The 16,816-nt window shown below is 46.0% G+C and overlaps 1 protein-coding gene across 5 annotated transcripts in view; it reads left to right on the forward strand.

Moving 5' to 3' along the window:
• The window catches only part of LOC126521927 (uncharacterized), an 80,237-nt gene that overhangs the window by 20,396 nt on the left and 43,025 nt on the right, over positions 1–16,816 (forward strand). The window contains exon 1 of one of the 5 annotated variants that reach the window (XM_072288703.1): positions 15,791–16,002. The exons of the other annotated variants lie outside the window; for them this stretch is intronic. Coding sequence (XP_072144804.1) covers positions 16,000–16,002 — 3 coding nt within the window. The 5' untranslated portion in view covers positions 15,791–15,999. Of the gene's footprint in view, positions 1–15,790; positions 16,003–16,816 lie in introns of those variants that run through there. 5 annotated transcript variants of the gene reach the window in all.

Raw genomic sequence — 16,816 nt, forward strand, 5'->3', positions numbered from 1 at the left:
GTAACAGGATGTACAAACTCGAGGCGCAGTTTTTTGTTTGGTCAACTACACCCAACCCCTACCCCTCAAGAGAGAGAGAGAGAGAGAGAGAGAGATGAATGAATTAAATAAAGTTTTTGATGCAGAACAAGAGAGGGAAGGGAAAGAATTAAATGTCAGGAGGTCAACCAAACGCACGTCAGGCTTGCTGCGCTGCACACAGAAAAGTTTCTTATGAGATAACCAGAAGAAAAAAAATAAGAAAAAGAGATGAAGGGCAAGAAAACAATGCGCGCAAACGCGACGTTTTGTATAGTGTTACAGTCGTTTCCCTAGGCCTGTCGAGTTCATAAGCAGTATAGCAGCGCCAGTCTAACTAGGGCGGGCGCTTAGTCCTGCATTAACTGACTCTTCATTCATTCATTCATTGTTCACGCTACGGGTTTGTTAGTGCTATAGGTACACGCGCCATCCTCCTTTTGACTGCGTGGTGTGTACGGACCTATTCTTGTTCCAGTGACCCCAATTTTCTCGCCATATATAGAAGAAAAAAAAAGGGGGGAGGGGGTCGAGATAAAAAGACAGATAAGAAGCTGCTCACAGAGCACGAAATAATTGGCAGATTTTGCACTCTTGGTGGTTGTTAAAGTAGTTAAGTAATGGGTTGTGTAGTCGCTGTATTAGCAATATATGGTGTGTGTATGTTCATCGTTGTGTAATGAAGAGTGCGCTGCGCGAAACTCGTGTTCCCTGTATCCAGTATCCTATATGATCCCATAGGATCCTGCATGAAAACCTCTATGTTCCCATATAAAGCCATATGACCATATAAGATCCACGTGGCCGTATAGGATACTGAGCGTATGAGTCTTTTCATAAAGGATTGTTTTGATATTTACATTGTCTTTTCTCCGACAACTTATTTCGTTCTTCGTGTAGTTAGTTACGTTGCTTTGAAAGCGTCCATGATTCGTAGCAGGGAAGCTTTTCTCCCTTGCTCGCGCGGATTATTCGAGTTTTAGTCAATGCAATCTGCACGAGGTAAAGCGTCTCACACCGTGAGCCAACCAAGAGGCGCGATGAGGATTTTCATAGCTGACATCAATAAGCGGCTGCGTGCCCGGCTTGGATCGACGTATCGGTGATATCGACATTCTGCGGTGCTGCGACCTTTGACACGACCTTGCAAATGCCTTGGGGGAATTAAGCGAAAAACGCTGGGCGACGTCGATGATTGCAGTCACTACTCGGCTGCAGTCGGGCTAATTTAATCGATCCCTCCGAGCGCTCGCGGAGAGCGAAAGCCCTGCCCTCCTCGTGAAAGGCCGCCGTAGCGTGCAGCTTGTATTATGCACGGCGTCCTTGCTGCGCGCTGGTGTCTTCGCCTTGCAGCGGTAATGCACTGCGGCCAAGCACGGGCTTTGTATCTATGTGTGTGTATCAAGAAATACAGCTCCGGCTGATCCCTTCAGAGGTCGCAGGTTCTATATATACTCCGCATCAGGGGCTGGTACACTCGTATTGACGGCGGCGCGAATGCCGGTGCGCGTCTGCAAATGTATTCCTTCTATGGTGATTCTTACTACTAAAAGCACACAGCGGGTGGCTTGAGTTGCAATTGATGTTGAAAAGAACAAGAATATATAAAAATTAACGGTTTTTGTGTTTTGGACAGACAGACAGACAGACAGACAGACAGACAGACAGACAGACAGACAGACAGACAGACAGACAGACAGACAGACAGACAGACAGACAGACAGACAGACAGACAGACAGACAGACAGACAGACAGACAGACAGACAGACAGACAGATAGATAGATAGATAGATAGATAGATAGATAGATAGATAGATAGATAGATAGATAGATAGATAGATAGATAGATAGATAGATAGATAGATAGATAGATAGATAGATAGATAGATAGATAGATAGATAGATAGATAGATAGATAGATAGATAGATAGATAGATGAAAGGCAGAGAGACTGACCAGCCCAGGAAGTCCCGTTTTCTGTCCAACACTGGGAGATGGTGGAGGGTGAGGGATGAAGATTAGAAAGTAGCAGAGAAGAGATGCGGATTGCGAAAAAGATATACAACGCGTGAGGGGGGGGGGGGGGTCACCGCAAGTATTAACGTCAGTCAAGATGTTTGTGTCGCTGTAAGTGGTTGTGTTTGTACAAGGGGTGACCCGAATCTTGAAAATACGAAATGATGCTGTTGTTGTGGAAGTTACGCACCTTTGTGCGCATTCAGAAGAACGCTTGTAACACTCCAAAGGGTCCTGAAAAAGCGGTGAATCGTGCCTGTAGAAATGACTGCACCTGGCAAGCTTTTGGGCAATCCGCGACTATACCGGAGAGAAAAAAAGAACTGCATAAAAGACTCCCCAATTTAGCAACTGTGTTTTAGTGGCGTCTCTATGGTGGTGCGCTCTAGAACCTTTCAGCCGACCCTTCTTTGTCGCTTACGAGGTTAATACGTTTACTTTAAGACATAGTTACAGCGTCAGTTAACTATGCGATCGTATTCATGACGCGAAAGTCTGAGTCAGCAATAGGAGTGGTGTCGAAGTGGAAAAAAAAGTGTATGTTTGTTAGGTGCGGGTAGCCGGTCACATGGCATATAATATATATATATATATATATATATATATATACATATATATATATGGGTGTTTGTTTACCAATTGCACGCTTGAGCATAGCACAATAACAGTCGCGCATGCGCCCAATCACGTGTCGTTTATTGTGTGTGTTTTTTTAATATTTCGCGGACTTTTGTTTTTTCTCGGCAAGAACAACCAGGCAAACTTTACCTCGAAGAAAATGCTTGACTCCGACGTTATTTTAGGCGCTCTGGAACTGTCTAATATATATATATTAGAGATTCAAGCAATAATTAAAGAGTTGACCAAATAAAAACAATTAATTAATATTTAGTGATGAAGAATACTGATTGTAAGTACATCACACGTCTACCGCTAATATGCAGTTGGTGCGATTTCTGTAGAGCTCCACTTTATTTGTTTTCAGTTTTAAATCTTGGTACGAGTTAGCTGGGACACCCGGTATCGTAGCTGTATATATTGCAGAAGGGCAGCGGATTGGGCGAGTTGGTGTTCCATGGTAACAATAAAATTCAAACAGCGCTGGACGACATATATTGCTCGCATATTATTCTTTTTTTTTTAATGTTTTGTCAATGCTAACGCGTTTAAACTGTCGTACATAATGTTTAACGCGGTATGTACGATCAGGGATACAGCAATTATGCAAATGAATAGAAAATCGATGAGACAGACACAATGCTGCACACGTATTGCGGCACTCCGCGGGCTGGCGCGACAGCATAGATTGACAGAACCCATTTGAGGTTCTCCCTTACAGCTTCATCTCTTGTCTCCTTCGGCGGCGAGCATCTGTCGCGATGTCAAGCGAAACGAAAAATCGCGGCTGTCGATGTGAACGCGCCGTTCTTTCGCCTTGTGTGTGGGCGTGCGCGTGCTTCCGATGTGTTCGTGATTTCACGCTTCGCTGCAGCTCCTGCGCCGCTTGTGCTTGTACGCATGGCACGCCGGCACAGGGAGTCGCCCCGCTTACTTCTGCGCCAACGCGTGTTCGTGCAACGTGCTTTTTACTGCACGAGAACCCGGGTCGCTCTCCCTTTTTTATTTTTCACTGCGTATTCTGCCCCGCGACGCCGAATAGTGCGTGTGTCACGGTTCGTGTGGACAGCGCGCGCTTCACATTGCATTTGCGATTCCCTTCCGTGTTGTTTGCATTTTCACGACGCCTCTTCTATCTATCTATCTATCTATCTATCTATCTATCTATCTATCTATCTATCTATCTATCTATCTATCTATCTATCTATCTATCTATCTATCTATCTATCTGTCGTCTTTACTTTTATTTTTATTTGTGTATTTTTTTTGGGGGGGGGGGGGGGCGGGGGGCGCTGCTTTAAGATTTAACAAACAGATGCTGTCAATGCGGATGCGCATCACGGGCCATTCACACGAATGTCCTTATATGAACGCATTGTGGACTAGCCGAAGCAGCGGACAGTACTCTTGCCGCAAATGCCGTTCCAAGATACAACAACGAAGCCCTCTGATTACACGTCTTTGACTTAATGGGGATAGTATAGTGGTTGCCTATAGCAGCATACAGTAAATCGCTATAGAACTTTGTAATGCTTTGCCGGGTAGTTTCGCATTGGCTTTTCCCTTCGCGAAGACTAGTGTACAGGGGCGTCCCCCACCTTCGAAGGCCCCATTCGCGTGTTTTCTTCCGGTTATACACATAAGCGTGCGTCTCTTTCGTATATACGACGTTGCTGGAACGACGCCAGTTCCTTCACGGTCCGGACGCTCCATGCGCACGCTATATTGACGCCGGCGCTTGTGTTCTTTCTTGTTCGCGATGCACTGCAAAACAGTGCACTGAGAGGAGCACATGCAACGTTACAATATAAGATAGCAAGGTTGTTCCTGTCGTCTCCAAGGCCGGAGGTTTGTCACTGTTATATATATGAGACTGTCGGTAAGCGGGACGAGTGAAATATGGAGTAGCACCGCTACCGGCGGAAGGCACTACAGCGCTGCCGTGTACTATAAACATAGGAGCGCACACCGTGTCAGGCATAGGGTGATATGGGTTGCATGCCTTCTAAAAATTGGGAAGCAAATAAGGAGTACCACGTTGACGATCATCTAACGTGGTCATAACAGTCCTTCATTACAGCTGTCGTTGTTTGTCCCGTTTTACTCGAATGACTGCAGCGCTGGGTCCGCGGTATATTTTAGGGTTTTTCGAAGATACAACTATCGGCTATACTGCGGCTCGTTCTTGGCGAAATCGTTGATTGCTCGAGCATCTCAAAACTACTGATAGAAGTTGGAGCATTTTCGACGGTATGAATGTTTAAGCGTGAAACTACCAGCTCGGACTTAGTCGTTTGAACGATTCCATCACTTCTACTGCTCTTCGTGGAGCCGTGACATTACGCTAATAAAAAGAGTGTACATGCAAGTTTGCCGCGATGGTAATATATAGGGTCCGTAACGAAGCGTGAACACGCTGTGTATTACAACTTGAAAGTATACTCGCTGGGGGCCTATAGTTGGTGCACGCTTGACATGGTAAGCAAGCACGAAAACACGCTTGTGCTTATTACGTCGCTAATATGCTTGCTTACACGCTCATTTGCGCTTGCGTATCTAGTATATCATGTATATTGTGACTTATGCGCGCGGTTGCTCTCATACGTGTGGTATTCGGAATTCCGATGTGCAGTGTCGCCTCACGCCAGCTGATAACGCTTGTAAGCACGGGGAAAGGCTGTGAGATTTATTACCCGTGTTAACGCGAGCTTTGCTTGGACCCGAAACATACACAATTCTAGTATGCGCGTCACGCATCCTAATGCGGAAAAATGCAGCACAACTTAATTGATGAATGTTAATGTTTTATTTGTATACTCTCTGACTACAATGTTCCGCGGTCATTGCACTAGCCGAGGACCGCAAAGCATTGTGAAAGCCAGATTTGCGTATAGTAATAAAATACGCGAAAATATTACTTAAGAGACAGGGTATATATGTTGGCGCCACGAAAAGATTTCAACAACTCGGGAGGTATGAGAAGACATGCCTTTAGGAGTAGCAGGCATGTCTGTATTGAAGCTGTGTTTGCAGACACTGAGCTTCAAGCAAGTGCTAGTATACAATGAAGAGTTGGTCGACATCAAGCGTATACGCTTCATATCTATATGTAATCATATATATGTCTTCATATCTTCTACCTGCACGTCTATATATAGACACGGCATCTCCAGTTTCCCGGTGCCGAAGAGGGCGTGCGTTTTCGTGGGTTTTCGAGTACAGTGACTCTTTACTATAGTGCGTTTTACAGTTACTGTAACATACGTGTATATAGGGACACTATTGCGTATATGCCTGGCCAAACTACACGTACGCTTGCCGGCGCGTGAGAGCGCGCGTGCCCGCGCGTCTACTCATGCGCAGATGTTGCGGGACAGATCGTATACGCGTCGAATCGCGGCGCGAGCACGGATATATTCTCCATAAATATATCGGTGTTCCGAATGCCTCACAAAAAATACAAAATGTCGCATACCAAGGCGAAAATAGTGAGCCGAGTGGGCGCGCGCTGACGCGCGTCTTGTCGTTTCAAACTGCCATTCCTCGCGAGACACGACAAACGCATGACGCGTGGGCGCGAGCTGTCGCGCGCCGGAAGGCGTACGTGTAGTTTGCATGGGGCGCTCGTACGTCGCGTTTCGTGTATGCGTCCATTTACGTTGCGACGCGGTTCACATAGCGCGTTTTTTTTTTTTTTTCGACTGCGCTTGCTGCTTTACTTGCTGTGTGTATACTCCGTCGCGAATTTATATAGTTGTATCATCCACATGTTTCGCGCGTGCCACCTGAAATGTACACGACCGTCATCGCCTGTAACATTTAGTTGACATTTCGCGCAGTACCCGTCGTAATCCTTCACGGGCGTCTCAGCAAAGGCCGGGCGACTCTTCGCGGTGGTGAAACTATAATGTAAAAGCAATTACCACGCCTGTAGCGGCGTTGATCTCTATAGCGGGTCCCTAATTCTGACTTTCTTGCGTGGTCTCGCTTTAAGAAGATGATATTTGGCAGTGCCTTGCGTGGTCTCGCTTTAAGATGATATTTGCATTGCGCCAAGCGATACGTCGAACTCGCGGTCGCAAAGCCACGCTTTGCGACTTATGAGGGATGCAGGCGCATCATTGCACCGGTTACTTTACACCCAAGCAGAGATTTTCGTGTCTTTATAGTGTCATCCCCGTTGGCATGAGACTTTCACCCTCCTTATCGGTAAGCACTTCAGCGAGGACGCCAATCTAAGTGGCTTTGCGCGCCGACGCCCTCAAAACGTTCCCTATGCACCAACACCGCTGGGAGCGGATGGTCGGGCGGGCGGTCGGTCGCCCGGCGATGCTCTCGGGAGTCGACGCACGTTTCGGCGCGCGGGTCTGGACAGCAGGGTCGACTGCGGTGGAGCGAGGGCCCTTTCTATGGCCGTGTATACTCCTCTCCCGTTCATCGATGCCCGCGACGCTTCCCTCAGTCTCTCTCGGTCGAGAGCAATCGATGGCGGCAGCGTAGCGTGTCTCGAGCGAGCGTGCCGAGCACGCGGATTGTGGGACGCCTGGCCCCGGCCTCCCTTCCCGTACTCGAGGCGCCGGCGGCGGCGCGCATCGAGGCATCTCTCCGTGCATGGAGGCAGGCGAGAACATAGAAATGGCCGCATTACACGGAAGGCAGCCACGGAAAAAGGTGAAAGTGCTGGTGGTGGCGAGAGAGAGAGAGAGAGAGAGAGAGAGAGGAATTGTGGCTGTTCCGTGTCACTTCGTCCGCTACCTCCTCCCCCTCCGTGCGACACGTTGGATGGGCACGTAATATGGGCGGTCTCGGTCGTCAGTTGACGGATTGGTTGAAGCGATAGTGCGTGCTGGCGGATTTGGTGAATCATCGTTTGCGTATAACAAGAGTATACAAAATAACAAATAGACCAGTGTTACAGAGTCTTGAATTTATACGTATATACGTACCATGTACAGCCACTGTAATTATATAATTAGCCCGAACACGCTTTGAACGCATTTTTTATTCTATGCGGGGTTGCTATAGTAATTTCCGGATGGGCTGTCTTGAATTTCTTATCTTAATGTGCCATCTTTTCAAGACACTTAATGTTTGCTCCTCACAAACAGTGTTTGCCCAAGTCAAGCCGCTAGAAATGTCTTCTGTATTCTCATGAAGCATAATGGTCGCTGTACACATGACGATAGGCACCCGGCGGCCAACAAGTTCTTCATTCTGTCTTGTACACAGGCAATCATGCATGCATACATACATACATACATACATACATACATACATACATACATACATACATACATACATACATACATACATACATACATACATACATACATGCATGCATGCATGCATGCATGCATGCATGCATGCATCCATCCATCCATCCATCCATACATACATCCATCCATCCATACATACATACATACATACATACATACATACATACATACATACATACATACATACATACATACATACATACATACATACATACATACATACATACATACATACATACATACATACATACATACATACATACATACATACATACATACATACATAAAACTTAGGTGTTCTCGCTGTCACTGCACCCGCAGGTCAAACCCACATTTCACACTTTTCACGCAGAGCCGGATCGCACTCCACGTTTGGCACTAAACTAGTATCAACGTTATCTCCGCTTAACAAGCGTCCGACTGTAGCGGGTGACGAGAGAGCGATGACGACGGCAAGTCGAGAAGAGTAGCAGGTTGCCGCATCTCGCTCTCGTGGCCCATACCTAATTACTCGTGCCCCACCCCGCATAAATACAGGCTGCATTTTAATTGCCTCGAGTCCCGGAGGGATTCGCTCGCGGGAACAACAGATTTGCTGCTGCGATTACATTTGCAAGCAAATGGTGGTCAGGGAAACAATGACGAAATAGCGTGATCATTGAACGAATGTCGGCGTACCGAAACCATCAGCTATAGCGTAGCCCTTTCGTCGCTCCATTTCCGTACTAATAACGCGCTGGTGCCTGCCTCACGTACGCACGAGACCGTTCGTCCTACGGAGATAAGGGGGGTGCTGGAGTTTCATGCACGCACGCACACACTAAACCAGATGGTGACGGGTGACGTCATAAAACATTTAAGCGTTTCACTTTTATGACGTAGCAACAACAAGACCAAGCGTATTTGCATTGTCATCGCCCGGCTGTCCAAGCACACGAAACATTTACAACGCACATTCGCGTTGTCCTTCTCTTTAGCGCTTGAGCGCCTGTGCAACTATACAGGTCGCCGACCTAAATTTTCGTCTCCAGGCACGTGCTTGTTCTTTAAATGCACATTTCTGAAACGATTCCTCTCCCGTAGGAGCGTGCGATTAACATAATTAACTTTCTATAAAGTGCAACGCATCCGCGACGTGCGACAGGACGCCACGCTAGCTGCAGGTCCCTTTGCTGTTTACAGAAGAGAGACCTTGCATAAATTTTAATCCTTGACCTTTTCTAACAAGCAGCTTTTCTACTTCCGCAGCTATCATTTTCGTTTGGAATGTGCAGCTTGTAGCACTTTCCCTCGAGGTAGCGGTGTGATACCGGCGAAAAGCGGGCGACACCGCAGCTAGCCTTGTGACGAGGCTGGGCCTCCAAAGCATCGGGCGAGCAGAGCAGAAGAGACGCTGACTCGGCCTGTTAGTGACGTTCCTCTCGAACGCATTTGTCTTGTGGTCCAGCTTATTGTCCACTTCCTCCCCGGTTGCGTTAGCGCTTCGTTGTTGTTCTTTCGGAGGGGGGATGCGAGTGTACCGTGTGCCGCGCTATTGAATGCATGCGTCGAGCACAGTGCTGGCGAGGCGTCCAGCTAGACGCCGCGTCGAGTGCACGGCTGAAAAGAATATCGCGCGCTCGAGATGACCTAGCCAATGTGTGTGGAAATAATGCCGAGCGCTGTGAGAAGTAAGGACGGATCGTTCCCCCTGTGCAACTATTACGCTCCTTTTGTCGCGTTCCCCCTCCTGCAGAGGCTGCTCTGCCTGCATAGTTTACGAGTACTGAAGCGAAGCCGAACCTACCACACCAAGGATGAAACGGAGATCACGTGCGTGTAAGAAAGAAATGGGAAGTTCAGGGTTGCGTGCGTCCCGGCGTCCCAGCGACGTTCGTGATGGGTCTCCCGGACTTTCGACGTATTTACGGCCATGCATACAAATTCTAACTTCGCTTAGTTGCGAATCTGAAGCTGCCCAAACTATCCTCAGTCTGTGATGCCCCCGGGATACTGATGTGATAATAACATGACGGCGTCTTGCCCCGTGTTTTTCGTCCGCTAGCCTACATATATAGGTAGCTTGGCATGCCGTTTGCTTTTTTTTTTTTTGCTCCACTCTATGTAAAGCGTCTGATCATCAAATCAAATCAATCAAATAAAACTAATCGACAACTGTTATCAAACTACTTATGGCCTAAGTGAGCATTCTACTTAAAGTTCATTTGAAACGAGGGCGAATGCATCGTTACTGTTCGTTGAGGTAGGTCAGGTCAGCTAACCGCGACTAGAATAAATAAATGACGACCGAGTCGATGAGAGGAGCATAAACCTTAATGTAGGAAAGCGGCTGAACGAAAACAGCAGTACGACGCCTTGAGACACGCAAGAAAACAACGCTGTCAGTCTGACGCTCTCCAAGCAGGACACGGAAGTCATAAAGTTTGCTAGAACGCTTAAGTGCACGCAAGACATAAATGGGCGGAACCGTTCGTCTATTTACACACACACACACACACACACACACACACACACACACACACACACACACACACACACACACACACACACACACACACACACACACACACACACACACACACACACGCACGCACGCACGCACGCACGCACACACGCACGCACACACACACACACACACACACACACACACACACACACAAAAGAGCAACTGCCATTTAGTCATCGACTAAGATAACTGAAATTTGGGCGAGTTTGTAAGAATTTATTCTTGACTTGGGGGCACAAGAAACGAATACACAAGAAGGAAAACCAGACACGACGAGCGCTTTCCTTCTTGTGTCCTTGTTTATTGCGTTTTAAGTCACGTATGTAGTCATTGACATAACCCAATTATTATTATCTTTCGTTGTTGCGAAACAAAATGCGCCTCGCTCGTGATTAAAATTCAAGGGGACATATAAAAGATACGGCTGAAAGTTCCTTAAGGGGAATTATCGTGGTGCAAAGCATTGTATAGTGGCTCCTTATTTGCGCGGTAGATCAGTTAGATTAGGGTAAAGCCTTTAGCGCATGAAGAGTGCGGAGTTTCCGACTTTGTTGTGGGTGATAATTTGTGGCCCCCCAAATTATCATATCATCACGTGACTCGCCTTAAATGAACCCCTATTGCATAGATAGCACAGATTGGCTATATTCAATCTCCTAAGTTAACTTCTCACTTCACAATCCTCCCAAAACCAAGATAATTTAGGTTTATTTCTAATTTCATTATTTAACTACTCCATATATCCTCATAATATTTGGATATTACAGACATTAATAGGTGTGGTTTAGGATATTAGAATTGTTTTGCGGATTTGTAAGCGGAAGAATGTTTTTTTTTTTTTAAAGGTGAAACAAAGAATTGAAAATCACCTTGCGTAACCTTGCTGAGAGCTTTCTATAGTATGATGCTTCGCAATTAGAACAGTTTCGTTCAGGAAGGAATGACAATGATCTATTCTGATGCACATACTAGCAGTTGAAAAAAAGAAACGACCATCTTCAATCAAGCTCTCTTTTGCAAGCCAAAAGCTGCTTCACTTCTTTTTCGCATAGATATGCAACTCCGTTATCTGAAAAAGGAAAAAAAAAGTAGTTATGTTAGTATCGCAAGGAGAGATTGAGATGACGATAGCTCGCGTCTGCACATTCAAGGCTAGTCATTCGTTGAAGTTATTCAACGCCACTGCCATTGCTTTCTGTTTTTCGCTAAGAAAATGTAATGTAAATGAAAGCAGCCTTTCTTTTGAGACTGCAAAGGTGAACGTCACTCCGCAGGGGAAAAAAAATTCCTCGTCGACAGGCTTCACTGCCAAAACGAATCGAATTCAAGCAAACTTCTGTAAAATTGTTATGACGCCCTAAATGAAGGATTTACTTAGGTGGTGAAGACCCAGAAATGATGTAGCGCTGGCATCTCCTTTATGATGCAGAGTAAATAATTGAAGGATTATTATAGAACGATAATGATTAGAACACTGAACCAACTCTCACAGGAGAACCAGGACAAGGTTTTACACACCTATTCTCAATCGGGTTCTGTCCCTTTTTATCAGACCAGACAACATCCGGCAGTTATCTGTGTCAACATAATAGCAGCATATCTACAGGCTATGTCAATATGTCCCATTTTATCCCGCACAAGCTGATTTTGTTGAAAGTTATCGCCCATATGTGCTTACTTTATTTGTGCCCTGCACCTGTGTCCACGTCCTTTTCGCACCGTTCATTCATTAATTAACGCACGCTGAGCTCAAATTAGAACCAACGGCAGGGGGAACAACATTAAGGACAACGCTACAAGAGGCGTACGTGGCCAGCTACTTTTTTCGGGGGATGGGGCACGCGCTCGACCGGGAGCAAAAGAGGGAGAGGAGCTGGGCAAGCTGCATCCTGGTATGCAGACATATGGGGGGGGGGGGGGGGGAGTGACAATACGTGCTCGTTTTTTTTTTTTTTTTAGGTGAAACAAAGAATTGAAAATGACCTTGCGTAACCTTGCTGAGAGCTTTCTATAGCATAATGCTTTGCAATTAGAACAGTTTCGTTCATGAAGAAATGACAATGATTTCTTCTGGTGATAATACTAGCAGTTAAAAAAAAAGAAAAGACCATTTTCAATAAAGCCCCCTCCGGCCTCCGAACACTACATGTATGTTTTCATTCTACTTTTGTACTTGTGCTTTATCGTATAATTAAGTTCTCCAGATACGCACATGTTGGAATCTATCTGAAACAAAGCTTTAGGGAAGGTGTTAATTAAATATATGCAACTAACTGCGATGCGTACAACTGTGTTTACTTTCATCCCATATGGCAATGCGTAATCACGTCATGTTTTCATTTACGCACAACAAAGGCCACAACTTCTGTCACATGCGATTTTAATGTGATTAGCATTATTCGCCTACTTCAGGCGTTTTGAGCCTGCCCCCCTTCTATCTATCTATCTATCTATCTATCTATCTATCTATCTATCTATCTATCTATCTATCTATCTATCTATCTATCTATCTATCTATCTATCTATCTATCTATCTATCTATCTGTCTGTCTATCTATCTATCTATCTATCTATCTATCTATCTATCTATCTATCTATCTATCTATCTATCTATCTATCTATCTATCTATCTATCTATCTATCTATCTATCTATCTATCTATCTATCTATCTATCTATCTATCTATCTATCTATCTATCTATCTATCTAGCGCCTTAGTGTTCATTCCATGGTCGCAATTCCAGCTTCGTTGTGATTTGACTTTCGTCACGCTGTCGTCGTCAAGCTTTTTACGCCGACTCAGTTCTGCCCCAAGTTGTCTAATAGCTCCCACTAGTCATCTGCGTCGCCGTCATATATACACTAGTCTTCATTGCGCCGTGCTCAGGGGCGACTTTGGCAAGCGGTTTACTCCGTTTACATCTAGTCAGAGAATAGACACACACGAAGTGAAGTTGAACACGCGTCAAGAAATAACTGCTCTCGAAAAAGGAAACGCGTGTTCACCGTTTGTTCTCAGAAAGTACACGTATATAACGAAATAAATGTATTGTCTTCTGGATGCATCCTAACACACGTCGATACAAGTGACCAGGCCTGAACAGAGCTCGAAGAAATATTCCCGCAAATGAAGGTGGAAATTGTGGCCGCTATTTCCGAGCAAGCGCGGCGCCTGTGTGAGTTAATGCTGATTACCGCGCCAGCAATCAAACTAACCAAGCAAAGAGGGCAAGAGAAGGCGCAAGTCCGTTGTATACCAAAGGCAAAAGAGCATGGGCTGGCAAGAAGAGTCTGCCGTCTGGAAGTTTATCGATCGCGCAACGATGTTCAGTGCTAAGCTGTTAACTGCACGTGCGCGTCTTTAGTTTTTGTCACTTCGCCAAATGTTAGTTACTGTATATATCACAGCGGAAGGCTAACTTGGTTTGCAGGCAATACTCACTCACTCACTCACTCACTCACTCACTCACTCAAAACGTCAGTGACCTTGTATTTAATTTCACGTTAACTCCAATTCCATGCCTCGGTTCTCAGTTACAAACATTCATATTTACAGTTATATTGACATATTGTCCCGTTACATGTCAAATGCAACAATTAAATGTCATCAAGAGACACATAATAAAAGAGTGGCACGCTTTTCTGTGCCAATTAACCTATATAGTTCTGCATGCTTATATCACGTAACCACCCACGAGTGCTACACGTACTCATGCCCGCCCCTGATGCAGACCTCACATAGATGCCTTTGGCACCTGACATCGAACGAAGCCTTTGAGGTGTAATAAAATAAATAAACCAACTATAACAACTTAATAGCATTACCATTTTATTAATGATGCAAGTATTGTTCCGAACGGGCTAGTGACCGACCGAGCTACAGAAGCGCCGAAAAGCTTTGATAGATGACGCTATAGGAGGACAACTATAACGAAACTGATCTGCACTATTACTCACGATGATGCACATAACGCTTACAACGCGTATTCGCTCGTAATTTTGACTGCAGCACTGGCCGTCGACAGTGGCACATTGAGCGAACCAGAGGATATAATGAGCACGACATATATACCTTCGTAACTACAGTAGAATTGCGGCTTTTCACAAATCGATAGCATATTCCAAGCAGTGGACGTAGCCCATTGCGGACGAGGACAACGGAATTTAAACGGCACACTTTCCTACTCCAGTCGCTCTTGCAAATTGTACCGAAGGAACATATATAGACAACGTAGAATATGTTGTAACTGTGCCAAGCTGAACCGTTATACAAGTAAAAGAGACGGGGCCATGATGGCATCTTGAGGATTCTCGCCTATCTTCACTCCTTTCGTTTAGCCTTTCTGTCATTTTAATCGACCCTCTAATACCCTTCCTTTATGCATGTCGTCTTCATCGAACCTCTAACACTCTTTTTGATTTCATTTCTGATAGCGGGGCATTTGAAGTGATTGCGTTCCTCCGTCTTTTATTTTACCCCCTATTCCATGCTCGCCCACTTTTTATTTTATATTCAGTCATTCTATTAATTTAATCGTGTTTATATTAAATTAATCGAGAACGAAACATTTTCTCAATTGAATCGTATCCGCGAGAATATTTTTGCCACTACTAGATATGCACATACATATCATTTGTTGATTTGTTGGTCGTACGAAGCATAACGCTCTTTGGCAGTCCGATCTGCACTTTGTAGTTTTCGCCGTATTTTCGTTATGCAGCGTGAATATTTCGTCAACTGCGCGCGTCTTCGCAAGTAAAAACGAAAAATAAGCGGAAAGATGGAAAAAAAAAGAAGATTTGAACTGCCTGACTCACTTACCGTCAGAGCAATGAAGGAAAAAATAAATAAATGTAGTAAAACGTGGAATCCTGCTTGGAGGGATTCCACGTCTAAACTGATACACGTTTGGCGACTGGGAGACTTGGGCAGGAGAAACCACATGGGTTTCTCTACGTCGGAGAAATGCTTGCCTTCATGTCAAAATCGGTCGAGAACGAGCTACTTCTACACTTTAAAACTGGAGCAGCCTCACGTACAGTAGCAGGGTCGATGGGAAGAGTTCATAAGAACCGCCAGAAACCTAACGGGGTGCGGCTTGACTTGGGGCGCCATCTGTGAGCTAAAAGATGAACTAACGACGGCGCCAAGCTTCTGAGGGGGAGTGCTGACCGTGCGACCCTTTGCCGCCGACGGGTCTCCATATGGGACGCACGTTTTCTTGCTTTATTGCTCAAAATAATAGTCTCTCTCGGCCCTTAGAAAGTCGCCGCTTATTCGTCGTCGTCGTAGGAAGCGCCGGACCTGTCGACGCCGCGTCGACAACAGCACCCGGTGAGACCAGCGCCAACGATCCGAGCGCGCAATGTTTCTTTTTTTCGCTCTGGAAGGCCCGTTTCCACGGCAGCGAAGGACGACGGCGAGTGAACGCGAGGGAGGAACAGCGTTAGCAGAGAGTATCCGCTCCGTTTCGTAACATGTCGGCCGCCACGGCAGTCTCGTGAAAAAATCAACTGAGGGGAAGCTTGCTCTCGCTTGGCCCTCGCCGGCGTCAGGCACCAAAATGGTAATGTGCAAGCGCAGCAACTACCATGCGAGCGACACTTCAGTCAACGCGCGATGCCATGTCCCTGTTTTCCGTGTTTACGTCTCGCATGGTTCTGTTTTGCCTTGGCGACACGGCCGCACGGACGTTTAGTCCGGTTCGCATCTCCTCCTCGCGCCCTGAAGAGTAGAGCACGCGAGTTCTAGGTATCATTTTCGGGACAGAAAGCGAGTTTTTCCCCCGGCGCCTCCGGGTAGATATTGTAGATACCGGTCTCTTCGTCGGGCGGATCTTGCGGCCTTGTTTTCTGATGAGCCGCTGAGTGAGTAGCAGACACGTCCGTCTGTGCATTAATTGCGTCCGGTCGGAGCGTGCGCGTTCCTTGTCGGAGAGTAGGCCAAGGTAAACGGCAGGCAGTTAAGCACGGCTAGACGTGTGCTACGTTGCTGTTTTTAGAGACGTGCTGAAATCGGCATAAATTGAAAGTGTTATGAATGGGATCGCGACGTGAAAACACCCTCGTTGCATAACGCGCGCATTGCATGGAATGTAACGGTCTTAAAAAGACGCGATTAGTTGTAAAAGCGCGATCAGCGCCCTTTACCGTGGAATCAGTTAAGTTTGATTTCTGGGTTTCGTTTGAATTGATCTTCTCTAAAATGTGCGAGTTTGTGTATTTGGAGCACGTGCCCCCCCCCCCCCCCCCCCCACCCCCCCCCCCCCCCCTTGTCCGTCATCATTATAGAGAGTGATGCGCCATTCATTGTCAAATAATAGAAAGGCTTATAAAATATATTCTTGGATGTTGTTCGCGAAACTACTTACTGTGATGCCC

Source organism: Dermacentor andersoni, chromosome 6 (genome assembly GCF_023375885.2).
Source record: "Dermacentor andersoni chromosome 6, qqDerAnde1_hic_scaffold, whole genome shotgun sequence".
Taxonomy (NCBI): domain Eukaryota; kingdom Metazoa; phylum Arthropoda; class Arachnida; order Ixodida; family Ixodidae; genus Dermacentor; species Dermacentor andersoni.